Source organism: Salmo salar, chromosome 04 (genome assembly GCF_965601325.2).
Source record: "Salmo salar chromosome 04, fSalSal1, whole genome shotgun sequence".
Classification (NCBI taxonomy): domain Eukaryota; kingdom Metazoa; phylum Chordata; class Actinopteri; order Salmoniformes; family Salmonidae; genus Salmo; species Salmo salar.
This window is the reverse complement of record NC_138294.1, coordinates 35,052,882-35,069,601: the sequence shown is the minus strand read 5'-3', so window position 1 is coordinate 35,069,601 and position 16,720 is coordinate 35,052,882. Positions and strand designations below refer to the sequence as shown.

Here is a 16,720-nt window from a genome sequence, read left to right as displayed (position 1 = left end):
TGCTTCACTGCCTGGTATGGCAACTGCTCGGCCTCCGACCACAAGGTACTACAGAGGGTTGTGTGTACGGCCCAGTACATCACTGGGGCCAAGTTTCCTGCCATCCAGGACCTCTATACCAGGCGGTGTCAGAGGAAGGCCCTAAAAATGATCAAAGTCTCCAGCCACCCTAGTCATAGACTGTTCTCTCTGCTACCGTATGGCAAGCGGTACCGGAGAGCCGAGTCTAGGTCCAAGAGGCTTCTTAAACAGCTTCTACCCTCAAGCCATAAGACTCCTGAACAGCTAATCAAATGGCTACCCAAGACTATTTCCATTGCCCCCCCCCCCCCCCCCCTTACATACTGCTGCTACTCTCTGTTATTATCTATGCATAGTCACGTTAATAATTCTACCTACATGTACATACTACCTCGACTAACCGGTGTCCCCGCACATTGACTCTGCACCAGTACCCCATGTATATAGCCTCACTATTGTTATTTTACTGCTGCTCTTTAATTATTTGTTACTTTTATTTCTTACATTTTTAAGGTATTTTTCTAAACTGCATTGTTGGTTAAGGGCTTGTAAGTAAGCATTTTACTGTAAGGTCTACACCTGTTGTGTTTGGCGCATGTGACAAATAAAAATTGATTTGATATCCAAAAGTGTGTTTATAGTTGGGGGCACAAGATAAATATCATATATAGTGTGCCTTTTAGCTACTGTATAACTAGCCTAAATATGGTTTAGTTTACTTACCCACAGAATAAGCATCGTTGCTAAAGATTCAGCTTTTTTCCTTTGAGGGTATCCTATGCTGTGGACATGCGGGAGGATGCAAATTGGCAAGAGCCAAAAACGGCAAGCTTGGCAGATTTGGTTACTGTTGATATCTGTTTCGGACAGATATGGTCTTGTTGTTTATAATAATAACAATATATTTTTGTTAAGGGACAGATAAAATTAAAACATTAACACATTGAATCATTAACATTCAGATGCATTGTACCATCATGCTTTAACTTGCACTAATTTAAATCCCATCGGTCCCTAGATGGGATTTAACATAGTAGAAAGGAAAGGAAAAAAATGGTGGAAAAGTTATGTCATCTTGCTGAATCTACATTAAAGGCCCAATGCAGCCAAAATTCAGTTTTCCTGAAACTAACACTGCACAAGTGTGGAACATTTTATCAGTGTTATTTCCTGATTGTTGCTGGTTGAAAATACAATCTACAACAGGTTTTGCATGGGTGGAGTTATGGCCTGCCTAGTGACATCACCAGGCGGTGTAAGTTAATAGACCAATAACAAAAATATTTCCAAACCTATCTGCCAATAAAAGCTAGTTTTCAGGTTACATATCCCTCCAATTTAGCCCCTCCAATTAGGTCACTCACTGTAAGGACCACTCCTAGACAGTCCAAGCTAAATTCTTGCTTGAGAAATTGTTTTTTTGTGTTTTTTGTCAATTTATTTTTGACAATGTTAATGGAAAAATATTACAGTAAGGCACTTAATTGTTACCCAGAAATGATTTGATATTGAGATAAAAACGTCTGAATGCCTTATGTGCCCCTGACATTTAGAAAGTTAAAACCAAATTCATGCATGTAATTTTGAGTTTGTTATTTTTTATTTTTTTGCATAAATAACATGATATTGGTTTTTCAACTGTGATTAAATGGAATCATGTTGCAGAAGTAGTCAAGAATAGTCAAGAGGTCACGCCATGACTCATGGAGGATGATGCCTGATAATAGCAACGTTACATTGAATTCGCCCCCCAAAAAGTTTAATCTAATTAGGTGTGTGTATGTGTGTGCGCGCGTGTGTGTGTGTAGAAGCCTCTCTGATCTCATTAATTTGTCTCTGCCATGGCCCGTATTAATTATTAACATCCTTGAAATACAAAAAAATGTCAATTTTGAGGGGAAAAGGATTTAACACCTTTGGCTCTGTACATACTCAAGTTGTACAAGTTGTACACCTTCCCTGTGGCTCAGTTGGTAGAGCATGGTGTTTGCAACGCCAGGGTTGTGGGTTTGATTCCCACGGTGTCCAGTACAATAAAAAATAAAATGCATGAAATGAAAATGAAATGTATGTATTCACTACTGTAAGTTGTTCTGGATAAGAGCGTCTGCTAAATGACTAAAATGTTAAATGTACAACACATCTGGCACAACTTTTGTGATACAACAGAGTTTGTCTGCATAAAACGAATTACACAAGTGTTGTGGAGACACTGCACAATTGTTGTGTGAACATTTTGTGTGCAGACAAACTCTCCATTGTATCACAACAATATCAGTTGTATCAAAAGCTTTGCATCAAGTAAGTTTTACATCAGTTGTTCAACCGGAGTGTGTATGGGGTCCGTGTGGGTTGGGGGAAGCTGCATATCATCATGCCTCTAATCCCTCTCATCTTCCCTGAAATTTTATTACATCTGGAAAACTCATGTAGACTTCAGGGGAACTCCCGACCCCAAGTATTACCTTTAAATCCTTGCCTTTTGGTCTATGATTATTTAAGCTACAGTAGAACCTCAAACCCTCAGAGCTAAGGACTGACTGGTCTACCAAACGTTGTTGAACTACAACATTTATTAAATACAAAGAAATTGGCTTCTGTAGGCTACATAAATGTAGATGAGGTATGATCGTGATGGGACACCTTTAAGTTGTCTTTAGTGGTGTCACTCACAAGTGGGAATAGGGGAAAGAAGTCCTAAGCATGACATTTGAAGGAAGAATCCCTGTTGTGTTTAAAACATTTTGTTTATTTAACTAGGAAAGTCAGTTAAGAACAAATTGTTATTTACAACGACGGCCTACCCCAGCAACGCTGGGCCAATTGTGCACTGCCCTATGGGACTCCCAATCACAGCCAGATGTGATGCAGCCGGGATTTGAACCAGGCACTGCAGTGACTCCTCTTGCATTGAGATGCCGTGTCTTAGACCACTGCACCACTCAGGAGCCCATCTAACAGTTGTAAGCCAAGTAAAACTATATGCGGTTTTGAATAGAAATAAGAAATGTGAAATCAATGTAAGTAGGGGCTCCCGAGTGGCGCAGCGGTCTAAGGCACTGCATCTCAGTGCTAGAAGCATCACTATAGACCCTGGTTTGATTTCAGGCGGTATCACAACCAGCTGTGATTGAGAGTCCCATAGGGTGGTGCACAATTGGCCCAGTGTAGTCTGGGGTAGGCTGGCATTGTAAAATAAGAATTTGTTCTTAACTGACTTGCCTAGTTAAATAAAGGTTAAATTAAAATAATATTGATGAAGCAAATCCTTGATGGTGTTTCTGTTGTATTATTTAATACAACATTGTTATACAGTGGTTATATAGAGGGGCTAATCATTTTAACCATTTCATCTAACAGCAGAGCTTTCATAGGCTGGGACAGAAGCTAGGGGCGGGGCCAAGCTTTGGGGGTTGTTCTGTTGCATGTAATGCAGGACAGTTCCCCAATTAGCATGGGACATGTCTCAAGAGGGTAGAGAGGGAGATGGTCTCATCATGCTTATCCTGCCCCCTTTCCTGCAGTGGCACTGCACAGCTGAGAGATAGAGAGTGATGGAGAGAAAGAGAGAGGGGGTTGGTTAAAAAAAACACTCAGCCAGAGGCTCTCATCATTAGTCCCTTAATAAATTGCTTGCAGGACACATGTGGCTGCTGCATTTTTGTGTGTGTGGATGTTATTTTCTTTCTTCTCCACTATACTTGTGTCCTCGGTCTCTCTCTCCCTCGCTCTCTCGCTTCCCCTACCCCTCCCCTTGTCTCAGTCACCCAGACACAGACACACGCATGCTCACGCAGAATCTCGCACAGTGGGCAGGCACGCACACACACACACCCTTTCTTGAGGTTCTGGGAGCAGTGGCAGCTGCGGTGGTTAGCGTTGAAAGACATTGGCCGTTGACTGGAGTTAGCTGCAGCCCTGTCGGTTGAATGAATGGATGCTCCAACGAGCCTTTTAGGATTGGATTCTCGTATTGGATTTTCACGAGAGAGGAGGAGGATATCTATTCTGGGATTTGTTTTATTTCTATGCGCTCCATTTTTTTTTCTCTCCCCACCCTTTCTTGGTGTGGTGTCGTCGAGGACAAGCGGGTCTTGCGCGGTGGATTTGGCCTCCGCTACACTCTGCAATCTATAGTTTTTCTGTGGAGGTCAGGGTAAAGGGCGCTATTCTTTCTCCTTTTTTCCTCAAAGAGGGGGCTCTTTTGTTTTCCGGGGCTCGGCCGAGCGAGCCCTATAGCTACCATGGTGAATTGAGCTATTGTGGAGAAGAGCCTCGACAGCTAAGCTGCCGATTCTCTGCCCCTCTCTTCCCCCTCCTCCACCAAAAAAAACTCCATTCACCTGAACCAACCCCCTTCCAACCTTCCTTTCCCACACCTCCATCTCTCCTCGCCATCCTCTCTCCTTGCCTCCCATGCCCCATTTCCTTCATCCTTACCCCTGCCATCCCCTCCCCTCCCGCAGCATAGCGGCTACGTAATGTGCCTCCCGACGCATGCGAACAGGGATGCTACAAATGGTGGTTTGGACTGATCGCTGACATAAAAAAAGGGTGATGCCTCGCGCAACCATCACCGCCTCCGCCGCAATGGATCAGCCTGGGAAAACGCAGCAGATGCCGATCCACCGCAGTCTGGATTGAGGGGCGGCTGTAGTAGTTTGCCTGTGAATGAGAAAAAGTGCGTGTGTGTGTGTGTGTGTGCAAGCGTGCACGCTGGTCCTCCATCATGTCTCTCGCCTGATCCCTTGCACCGGGCATCCCTGATGATTTTTTTTATTTAAGGTTTATTTAACTAGGCAAGTCAGTTAAGAACAAATTCTTATTTACAATGACGGCCTACCCCGGCCAAATCCGGGCGACGCTGGGCCAGTTGTGCGTCGCCATATGGGACTCCCAATCACGGCCGGATGTGATGCAGCCTGGTGTGGGGGAGGCACTAAGCCTCAGGTCGGCCTCCCCCCGAACACAGTAGTAGCCCCGTGGCAAGCCGCTTGCCCCTGGGGTCACTATGAAAAAGACCCGCAGCACCAATTTGCGGCGGGCCTGGCCCAGTTCGGACCTGTCCGAGCGGCTTCCGGAGCGCACCCGCTCCCGGAGCGAGAAGGACTTCCGTCTCCAGGAGAAACACCACCACACTCCCCCTCCTCCACCCCACATCTCACCAGGTCCCCCCCGGGGCTACCAAATGCCAGGTGAGTCTGACAGCACCCCCCACCACAACCACTACCATCCCTAATTCACCATCTTGTCAGATGTTGGCAAGCATGTGTGACATTGTACGTGAGGGTTATTAAGGTTTTGGTTTCTTCCAAGATCACATTTTTCCAAGGCTACTATTGGGTTTCTATGGATATGGAATATGTGATGACAAAGGGTTGAGTTTGTGAGTGTCTCTGTTCTGTAATGCTTGTGAAATAAAAAAGTTTAAGTGACATAGTAAAAGGGTAAAGACAATATTGGAATTGAATGGTCCCAGGCAAGGATATTGCATCATGGCGGTTGGTTATTTATTAATTAAAACAGTAATATTAGGATTTTAGTACAACCAAGGGCTGAAATGGTAAGCAATGGGATGTTGTTGGAGCTAAATCTTTGAAACCCTCCCATCACAGATTTTTCTTTCCCCTTGAATCATGGGTTGAGGTGTGAGTGATCTGCATATCCATATGGCATGCACATTTCTGTGAGATGCTTGTCCATCTGGTATTGTTGTGTGAAGTGTCAGATAGGACTGTGAAATGGGGTATAATCAATAATGTAGTTCATGGTCTATGTTTTTAATGACACCATGGTATGTTTTAAAGGGATATTTCACGTTGCTTTTGTTTAAACAGCCAATCTAAAAAAAAACATTTTCAGATGAAATAAATCTCCCCCGTTTAGCATATTTTAAATTTAATGTAGAAGTCATCTCAAAATAATTTGAAACCAAATCATTGTTGTGCAATACAATTCATTATAGAGATGTTTTGGGCATGAAATATAAACACATTCTAACCTTGGAGTTTGACTTTCATTGGTGTGACTTGTTTAAGTTGTGATGTTTCATCACAGACTAACTAGCTACATGACTGCTTGACAAGCTAGCTAATTTATTAGCCAACATCAGCGACCGATACTGAACAAAAATATAAACGCAACATGTAAAGTGTTGCTACCATGTTTCATGAGCTTAAATAAAAGATCCCAGAAATGTTCCAAAAAGCTTATTTCTTTCATATGTTGTGCACAAATTTGTTTACATCCCTGTTAGTGACCATTTCTCCTTTGCCAAGATAATCCATCCACCTGACAGGTGGGGAATATCAAGAAGCTGATTAAACAGCATGATCGTTACACAGGTGCACCTTGTGCTGGGGACAATAAATGTGCAGTTTTGTAACACAACACAATGCCACAGATGTCTCAAGTTTTGAGGAAGCATGCAATTGGCATGCTGAGTACATGAATGTCCACCAGAGCTTTTGCCAGAGAATTGAATGCTAATTTCTCTACCATAAGCTGCATCCAAGGTTGTTTTAGAGAATTTGGCAGTATGTCCAACCAGCCCCACAACCGCAGACCACATGTAACCATGCCAGCCCAAGAACTCCACATCTGGCTTCTTCACCTGCACAACTGATGAAACTGTGGGTTTGCACAACCAAATAATTTCTGCAGGGATTTCTAAGGGAAGCTCATCTGCATGCTCATCATCCTCACCAGGGTCTTGACCTAACTGCAGTTTGGCGTTGTAACTGACTTCAGTGGGAAAATGCTCACCTTCGATGGCCACTGGCACGCTGGAGAAGTGTATTCTTCACGGATGAATCCTGGTTTCAACTGTACTGGGGAGATGGCAGACAGCATGTATGGCATCGTGTGGGCGAGCAGTTCGCTGATGTCAGCGTTGCGAATAGAGTGCCCTGTGTTGCTGTGGGATTATGGTATGGGCAGGCATAAACTATGAACAATGAACACAATTGCATTTTATCGATGTCAATTTGAATGCACAGAGATACCATAACGAGATCCTGAGGCCCATTGTCGTGCCATTCATCCGCCACCATCACCTCATGTTTCAGCATGATAATTTACAGCCCCATGTTGCAAGGATCTGTACACAATTCCTGGAAGCTGAAAATGTCCCACTTCTTCCATGGTCTGTACAGTATACTCACCAGACATGTCACCCATTGAGCACGTTTGGGATGCTCTGGATAGATTACAACTGTACCCTATATGAATACTTCGTTCTTACCTTCCTTGAAGTAATCACAGACGTGAATTGGTTGGATCTGTGAAAGTAATAGGATGGTACCTTGCTTACAGCTACATTTGTGTGTATCTCCAGAAAACAAGGAAGGAAGGATGCATTTCTAAAGTATTCAAACAAGTTCCTGGTGGTTCCTGTCCACTAAGCAAAATATAGTTGACAATACAATAAAAAGGCGTCTTTGTCTGTCATTTAAGCCACGTTCATTTTCAGTTCTATGTGAAATAGTTTAAAATACAGTTGAAGTCGGAAGTTTACATACACCTTAGCCAAATACATTTAAACTCAGTTTTTCACAATTCCTGACATTTAATCCTAGTAAAAATTCCCTGTCTTAGGTCAGTTAGCATCACCACTTTATTTTAAGAATGTGAAATGTCAGAATAATAGTAGAGATAATTTCATATTTTATTTCTTTCATCACATTCCCAGTTGGTCAGAAGTTTACATGCACTCATTTAGTATTTGGTAGCATTTTCTTTAAATTGTTTAACTTGGGTCAAACATTTCCGGTAGCCTTCCACAAGCTTCCCACAATAAGTTGGGTGAATTTTGGCCCATTCCTCCTGACAGAGCTGGTGTAACTGAGTCAGGTTTGTAGGCCTCCTTGCTCGCACACGCTCTTTCTGTTCTGCCCACAAATTTTCTATAGGATTTGAGGTCAGGGCTTTGTGATGGCCACTCCAATACCTTGACGTTGTTGTCCTTAAGCCATTTTGCCACAACTTTGGAAGTATACTTGGGGTCATTGTCCATTTTATAGACCCATTTGCGACCAAGCTTTAACTTCGTGACTGATGTCTTGAGATGTTGCTTCAATATATCCACATAATTTGACCTCCTCATGATGCCATCCTCATGATGCCATCTATTTTGTGAAGTGCACCAGTCCCTCCTGCAGCAAGCACCCCCACAACATGATGCTGCCACCCCCGTGCTTCACGGTTGGGATGATGTTCTTCGGCTTGCAAGCGTCTCCCTTTTTCCTCCAAACATAACGATTATTATTATTATTATTATGGCCAAACAGTTCTATTTTTGTTTCATCAGACCAGAGGACATTTCTCCAAAAGTACGATCTTTGTCCCCATGCGTGGTCCCATGGTGTTTATACTTGCGTACTATTGTTTGTACAGATGAACGTGGTACCTTCAGGCGTTTGGAAATTGCTCCCAAGGATGAACCAGACTTGTGGAGGTCAACAATTTTTTTTCTGAGGTCTTGGCTGATTTCTTTTGATTTTCCCATGATGTCAAGCGAAGAGGCACTGAGTTTGATGGTAGGCCTTGAAATACATCCACAGGTACACCTCCAATTGACTCAAATGATGTCAATTAGCCTATCAGAAGCTTCTAAAGCCATGACATCATCTTCTGGAATTTTCCAAGCTGTTTAAAGGCACAGTGAACTTAGTGTATGTAAACTTCTGACCCACTCGAATTGTGATACAGTGAATTATAAGTGAAATAATCTGTCTGTAAACAATTGTTGGAAAAATTACTTGTGTCATGCACAAAGTAGATGTCCTAACCGACTTGCCAAACTATAGTTTGTTAACAAGATATTTGTGGAGTGGTTGAAAAACGAGTTTTAATGACGCCAACCTAAGTGTTGGTAAATTTCCGACTTCAACTGTACATATTTTGCGGACGTTATAACGACGACTCTGCCGGACTTCCTATGTAAGTGAACATTTAAAAATGTCAACTTTATTGAAGTATGGAATATTTATTATTGCACTTCTGTTAGCATTTTAAAAGATTCTGAACTGGCAGTAATTATGTTCAATGGGTCAAATCAAGGCCAGTCCATTTGGGACTAAATGGACCAAGCATTGATAACTATTTTTGGTCCAAATCAAGGCCAACCCAAAAATCAACGGCCCAATAAAGGCCAGGGTGGACCAACTTAGTTTCAACCATTTATCAATTTCCATGGACGTCCTGCGTCAGTCTGTATTCACTTGGTTGGTGTAGATGGGTGATCTGTAGAAACAGAAAGCCAAACCAGAAATTAGGTAGGCGAAAATAAGTCATTTTTAGGGATAAACTATGAATCTCATTGGATTGTACTTGAATAATTAATGACATGTAACAGGATGAATTTGAATAAGTGACATATGATAATCAGTCTTTACTCACAGAAATTTCGTAAGACTTACATTTTTAGAGAATCATAACTTTGACAGGGTTTCTCCACCCATCATCTGATTGTTGTTAGCTGATTCAGAATTTGAAAAGTACACAAAATCATAGAGGAAATAAGAACTATACTAGTCCCATTTTCTATGGGATCAAAGTGATTTACATTTGTGGAAAGTGATTTATTATTTGTGGATTGGTGAGTTTCATTTGCGAATACATTTGGCTTGATATTTTCACACACTCAATTAGTCTTATGTACAGGATTCACATGGTATACACCGTCCAACGGAATGCTTACTAGCAGGTTCTTTCTCATCAATGCAACAACAATAATAAAAGATAAGAATACAAACGTAAAGTAAATGGCTCAGGAGAATGGAAAACATTTTAAGTAGAAGTATAGTACAGGAAGGCACAATTTATAGCACAATATTTACACGTGTTTTGGGGATTAGGGGACAAGTGCTAAAAGTTTGCAGTATTTAGCAATAATAATACCAGTCTGGTAGCAGCAGTTGTGATGTGTGTATAGCATGAATGTGTGTGTGTGGGGGGGTGGGTGGGTGAGTGCATGTGTGCTAAGGTGCGGCGAGTCAGTGCAGGTGGTCAGTCCAGTTCAAGTGTTCAGCAGTCTGATGGCTTGTAGATAGAAACTGTCTCTGAGCTTGTTGGTGTCAGACCTCATGCTCCGATACCGTTTACCCGACGGTAAGGGAGTGAACAGCTCGTAGCTGGGGTGTGTGGGGTCCTTGATGCTGCGGGACTTTCTCAGGCACCGCTTCGAGTAGATGTCCTGGATGGGTGGAAGCACGGTCCCATTGATGTACATGGCCATCTTCACCACCCGCTGGAGGGCCTTGCAGTCATAGACAAAGCAATTCCCGTACCAGAACTTGATGCAACCGTTCAGGATGCTCTCGGTGGTGCAGTGGTAGTATTGGTAGTAGACCGGGAGTGGCATGCCAAATTTATTCAGCCTCCTTAGGAAGTAGAGGCGCTGTTGCGCCCTCTTGACAAGAGTGGTGGTGTTGTTGGTCCATGTCAAGTCCTCTGTGATGTGGACACAGAGGAACTTAAAACTGATGACTCTATCTACTACAGTCCCGTTGATGTGGATCGGCCCATGGTCCCTGCTTCCTGAGGTCAACAATCAACTCCTTTTTTTATGATGTTGAGGGAGAGGTTGTTGTCCTGGCACCACAATGCCAGTTCACTTACCACCTCCTTATAGGCTGACTTGTGGTTGTTGGCTATCAGGCCTACAACCGTGGTGTCATCAGCAAACTTGATGATGGAGTTGGTGTCGTGCAAAGCCACGCAGTTGTGGGTGAACAGGGAGTACAGCAGAGGGCTGAGGACACTCCCCTGGGGGGCCCCTGTGTTAACCTCTTACATCTAGACGTTCCGCTAGCGGAACACCTGCTCCAATATCCAATGATAGGAATGACAAATTCCTCAAAAATACAAAAACTTCAATTTTTCAAACATATGACTATTTCACAGCATTTTAAAGACAAGACTCTCCTTTATCTAACCACACTGTCCGATTTCAAAAAGGCTTTACAGCGAAAGCAAAACATTAGATTATGTCAGCAGAACACCAAGCCAGAAATAATCAGACACCCATTTTTCAAGCTAGCATATAATGTCACAAAAAACAAAACCACAGCTAAATGCAGCACTAACCTTTGATGATCTTCATCAGATGACAACCCTAGGACATTATGTTATACAATGCATGCATGTTTTGTTCAATCAAGTTCATATTTATATCAAAAACCAGCTTTTTACATTAGCATGTGACGTTCAGAACTAGCATACCCCCCGCAAACTTCCGGGGAATTTACTAAATTACTCACGATAAACGTTCACAAAAAACATAACAATTATTTTAAGAATTATAGATACAGAACTCCTCTATGCACTCGATATGTCCGATTTTAAAATAGCTTTTCGGTGAAAGCACATTTTGCAATATTCTCAGTAGATAGCCCAGCCATCACGGCTAGCCATTTAGACACCGACCAAGTTTAGCCCTGATCAAACTCCGATTTACTATTACAAAAGTTTCATTACCTTTGTTGTCTTCGTCAGAATGCACTCCCAGGACTGCTACTTCAATAACAAATGTTGGTTTGGTCCAAAATAATCCATCGTTATATCAGAATAGCGGCGTTTTGTTCGTGCGTTCCAGACACTATCCGAAATGGTAAAGAAGGGTCGTGCGCATGGCGCAATTCGTGACAAAAAAATTCTAAATATTCCATTACCGTACTTCGAAGCATGTCAACCGCTATTTAAAATCAATTTTTATGCCATTTTTCTCGTAGAAAAGCGATAATATTCCGACCGGGAATCTCCTTTTCGGCAAACAGAGGAAAAAATCACAAAGACGGGGGCGGGCAGGTCACGCGCCTAAGCCCACAGTCCCTTGATCGGCCACTTGAGAAAGGCGATAATGTGTTTCAGCCTGGGGCTGGGATGACGACATTCAGGTTTTTCCCGGGCTCTGAGCGCCTATGGACGACGTAGGAAGTGTCACGTTAGAGCAGAGATCCTTAGTAAAAGATAGAGATGGCAAAGAAGTTCCAGAAATGGTCAGACAGGCCACTTCCTGTAAAGGAATCTCTCAGGTTTTGACCTGCCATTTGAGTTCTGTTATACTCACAGACACCATTCAAACAGTTTTAGAAACTTTAGGGTGTTTTCTATCCATATATAATAAGTATATGCATATTCTAGTTACTGGGTAGGATTAGTAACCAGATTAAATCGGGTACGTTTTTTATCCAGCCGTGAAAATACTGCCCCCTAGCCATAAGAGGTTAACAAGTCACATTAAGTTGCATGAACTTACTCTGTGTGCAATAATAGTGTTTGACAAGATTCTTTTGAATGACTACCTCATCTCTGTACCCCACACATACAATTATATTAAGGTCCCTCAGTCGACCAGTGAATTTTGAACACAGATTCAACCACAAAGACCATGAAGGTTTTCCAACGCCTCACATAGAACGGCACTTGTTGGTTGGTAGATGGGTAAAAAAAACTGACATTGAATATCCCTTTGAGCATAGTGAAATTATTAATTACACTTTGGATGGTGTATCAATACACCCAGTCACTCAGTTGCCAGAGCGGAAGGAAACCGTTCAGGGATTTCACGATGAGGCTAATGGTGACTTTAAAACAGTTACAGAGTTTAATGGAGAAAACTGAGGGTGGATCAACAATACAACAATACTAACCTAAATGACAGAGTGAAAAGAAGGAAGCCTGTACAGAATTTAAAAAAAATCCAAAACATGCATCATGTTTGCAATAAGGCATTAAAGTAAAACTGCTAAAACAATTGCTAAGAAAGGAACTTTATGTCCTGAATACAAAGCGTTATGTTTGGGGCAAATCTAACATAACACATCACTGAGTACCACTCTTCATTTTTCAAGCATGGTGGTGGCTGCATCATGTTATGGGTATGCTTGTCATCGGCAGGGATTAGGGTAGTTCTTTAGGATAAAAATAAAGGAAATAGAGCTAAGCACAGGCAAAATCCTAAAGGAAAACCTGGTTCATTCTGCTTTCCAACAGACACTGGGAGACAAATTCACCTTTCAGCAGGACAATAACCTAAAACACAAGGCCAAATATACACTGAAGTTGCTTACTAAGACGACATTGACTGTTCCTGAGTGGCCTAGTTACAGTTTTGACTTAAATGGCAAGACTTGAAAATGGCTGTCTAGCAATGATCAACAACCAACTTAACACATCTTGTAGAATTTTGTAAATAATAATCTGCATATATTGTACAATCCAGGTGTGCAAAGCTCTTAGACTTACCCAGAAAGACTCACAGCTATAATTGCTGCCAAAGGTGAATATAACATGTATTGAATATAACATGTAAATGAGATGTTTCTGTATATATATTTTTTTATACATATGCAAACATTTCAAAAAAGTCTATTTAATCAATTTTGAATTCAGGCTGTAACACAAGTCAATGGGTATGAATATTTTCTGAATGCACTGTAAGCACTGCAGAAGCAGATGTACTTGTAATCTAGCAAACACATTCTAACATTTGACTGTCTGTTTGTCTTTGTGAAGTAGAGCTGGGCCTGGTTTCCCAAAAGCATCTGAAGGCTAAATGTTATTTCTGACTCAATTCTTGGCTAGGACCGTGTGGACCTGGGCCCCAGCTGCAGTTGAGGCGTGGGTAGAGAAATCAGGCCACGGTAGTGCTACGGTGTTAGCCAGCCCTCTATGTAGTAATACGTATAGAGGAGAGGGAGGAGGCTGCGCATGAGTAAGCCCTTGTTCCCTGCCTCCAGTCAGCTGTTTGAGTTGTAGAAAATCAGTCAGCCACTAAGATGACGCCTCTTAAGCCTCTGGAACTGGTACTCTCTCTCTCTCTCTGTTACTCACTTCGGGCCAAATCCTAATTACAGTTACGTGCAACTCGAACATTCATTCAAATATTCAATATACAGTATATCAATGAAGGATTCGTGTGACAGTTTGAGCTACTCATCTCGTTGTCTCGCTCCACATTCATATACTGAACGAGGATAAAAATAATCACCCTCATTCTGGCCATCCCAGATGCTGACATCACTGACTAACCTCTGTAGGATTTCCCCAGGATGATTGTATTAAGGGTAGCAGAGAGAAACTTGAGAGATGGAAGCACTTATAGCTCTCTCTTCTCTGCATTCTTCAAACATGGACTGTATACAGGCAGCGGAGTTGTCATTGTTGATGTTCTTAATGACAATGCAAGAACCCAGGTGTTACTGTACAAATTAAGTTACTTTGCTTTTATGAGAAGCTGTAAGTTGTAGATGGCATCAGAAAAATGAAGGAAATTTGGTCAAATGTGACAGGTGAGTAATAGTAACACTGGTGTCCTGTCCGGCAAGAATAAATGAATGAATGCAAAGCTTAACTGCCCTGTTTTCGTCATTGGACATGTGTTAGCCTCAATAACCAGGTTTCCATCCAACCATTTCATGTGGATGAATTACCTGACACGTGAAAAAAGTCACGATGGGCTGATGAAAACAACAGGAAATGCCGGTACAATTGTATAAATGTCGACAGAATTTGTTCGTTCGACATGGTGGGGTCTTTTTGGTACGTGGATGGAAGTGTAGCTAATATGAATATATTTTTGTTCTACCAGTTTTCATCAATAGCTTGGTTTCCATCCACAAAAATATATGTGCATTTACCAGCAGTGGTGTGTTTCCATCAAACTGTCTTGTTGCGAATAGCAAGCTGTGTGTAATGACTTATATACTTTGTCCTATAACTTTTAATTGATCAAATAAAAAACATAATTTCTTTGTTTTATTCTGTCAATGGTTTTGCCACAAAAAGCCTTGCAATAAATGGCAAATTTGCCCACCCTGGTCTTGGCACTTGCACTCTTACCAACAGCTCACAGATATATTGCAGAGGGTACATGATGATATTATTGATAAGATCAACATAATATTGATTTTTCAATTGGCAGCTAAAAACAAATTAAGCATACAAACTAAGACCCTTCATATTTATTGGAAATGAGCATCAAGCTAATCACTGTGCACTTTCACCACCATGGGAAGTTCATCATCATTTATTTAATCTGTAGCCTAATAAACTGTGCATTCTTTTCCAAGTAGTCAGAGGACCACTTAGCATCACATGACTGTAGTTTACTTGACAGTTATTATTAGAGGTCAACTGATTAATCGGAATGGGTGATTAATTAGGGCCGATTTCAAGTTTTCATAACAATCGGAAATTGGTATTTTTGTACGCCGACTTGGCCGTTTTTCTTTTTTTCTTTTTTTTACCTAGGCAAGTCAGTTAAGAACACATTCTTATTTTCAATGACGGCCACCGTTAACAAGGCAGTTAACGGTGGGTTAACTGCCTTGTTCAGGGGCAGAAAGACAGATTTTTACCTTGTCAGCTCGGGGATTCAATCTTGCAACCTTACGGTTAACTAGTCCAACGCTCTAACCACCTGCTTTACATTGCACTCCACGAGGAGCCTGCCTGTTACGCGAATGCAGTAAGAAGCCAAGGTAAGTTGGTAGCTAGCATTAAACTTATCTTATAAAAAAACAATCAATCAATCATAATCACTAGTTAACTACACATGGTTGATGATATTACTAGTTTATCTAGCCTGTCCTTCGTTGCATATAATCGCTTTGGTACACGTTGCTCCAACCATAAACATCAATACCTTTCTTAAAATCAATACACAAGTATATATTTTTAAACCTGCATATTTAGTTAATATTGCCTGCTAACATGAATTTCTTTTAACTAGGGAAAATGTGTCACTTCTCTTGCAACAGAGTCAGGGTATATGCAGCAGTTTGGGCCGCCTGGCTCGTTGCGAACTGTGAAGACTATTTCTTCCTAACAAAGACAGCCGACTTCGCCAAACGGGGGATGATTTAACAAAAGCGCATTTGCGAAAAAAGCACAATCGTTGCACGACTGTACCTAACCATAAACATCAATCCCTTTCTTAAAATCAATACACAGAAGTATATATTTTTAAACCTGCATATTTAGCTAAAAGAAATCCAGGTTAGCAGGCAATATTAACCAGATGAAATTGTGTCACTTCTCTTGCATTCATTGCACGCAGAGTCAGGGTATATGCAACAGTTTGGGCTGCCTGGCTCGTTGCGAACTAATTTGCCAGAATTTTACGTAATTATGACATAACATTGAAGGTTGTGCAATGTAACAGGAATATTTAGACTTAGGGATGCCACCCGTTAGATAAAATACGGAACGGTTCCGAATTTCACTGAAAGGAAAAACGTTTTGTTTTCGAGATGATAGTTTTCTGATTCGACCATATTAATGACCTAAGGCTCGTATTTCTGTGTGTTTATTATATTATAATTAAGTCTATGATTTGATAGAGCAGTCTGACTGAGCAGTGGTAGGCAGCAGCAGGCTCATAAGCATTCATTCAAACAGCACTTTCGTGCGTTTTGCCAGCAGCTCTTCGCTGTGCTTCAAGCATTGCGCTGTTTATGACTTCAAGCCTATCAACTCCCAAGATTAGGCTGGTGTGAAATGTGAAATGGCTAGCTAGTTATCGGGTTGCGCGCTAATAGCGTTTCAAACGTCACTCGCTCTGAGACTTGGAGTAGTTGTTCCCCTTGCTCTGCATGGGTAACGCTGCTTCGAGGGTGGCTGTTGTCAATGTGTTCCTGGTTCGAGCCCAGTAGGAGCGAGGAGAGGGACGGAAGCTATACTGTTACACTGGCAT

General features: G+C 41.8%; 1 protein-coding gene across 2 annotated transcripts in view; it reads left to right on the top strand.

The window, feature by feature from the left end:
• Positions 1-16,720, top strand: part of LOC106602720 (storkhead-box protein 2) — a 67,904-nt gene that overhangs the window by 14,251 nt on the left and 36,933 nt on the right. The window contains exon 1 of one of the 2 annotated variants that reach the window (XM_014195534.3): positions 3,794-5,216. The exons of the other annotated variant lie outside the window; for it this stretch is intronic. Within the exon in view, the coding sequence (XP_014051009.1) occupies positions 5,033-5,216 (184 nt within the window). The 5' untranslated portion in view covers positions 3,794-5,032. Of the gene's footprint in view, positions 1-3,793; positions 5,217-16,720 lie in introns of those variants that run through there. 2 annotated transcript variants of the gene reach the window in all.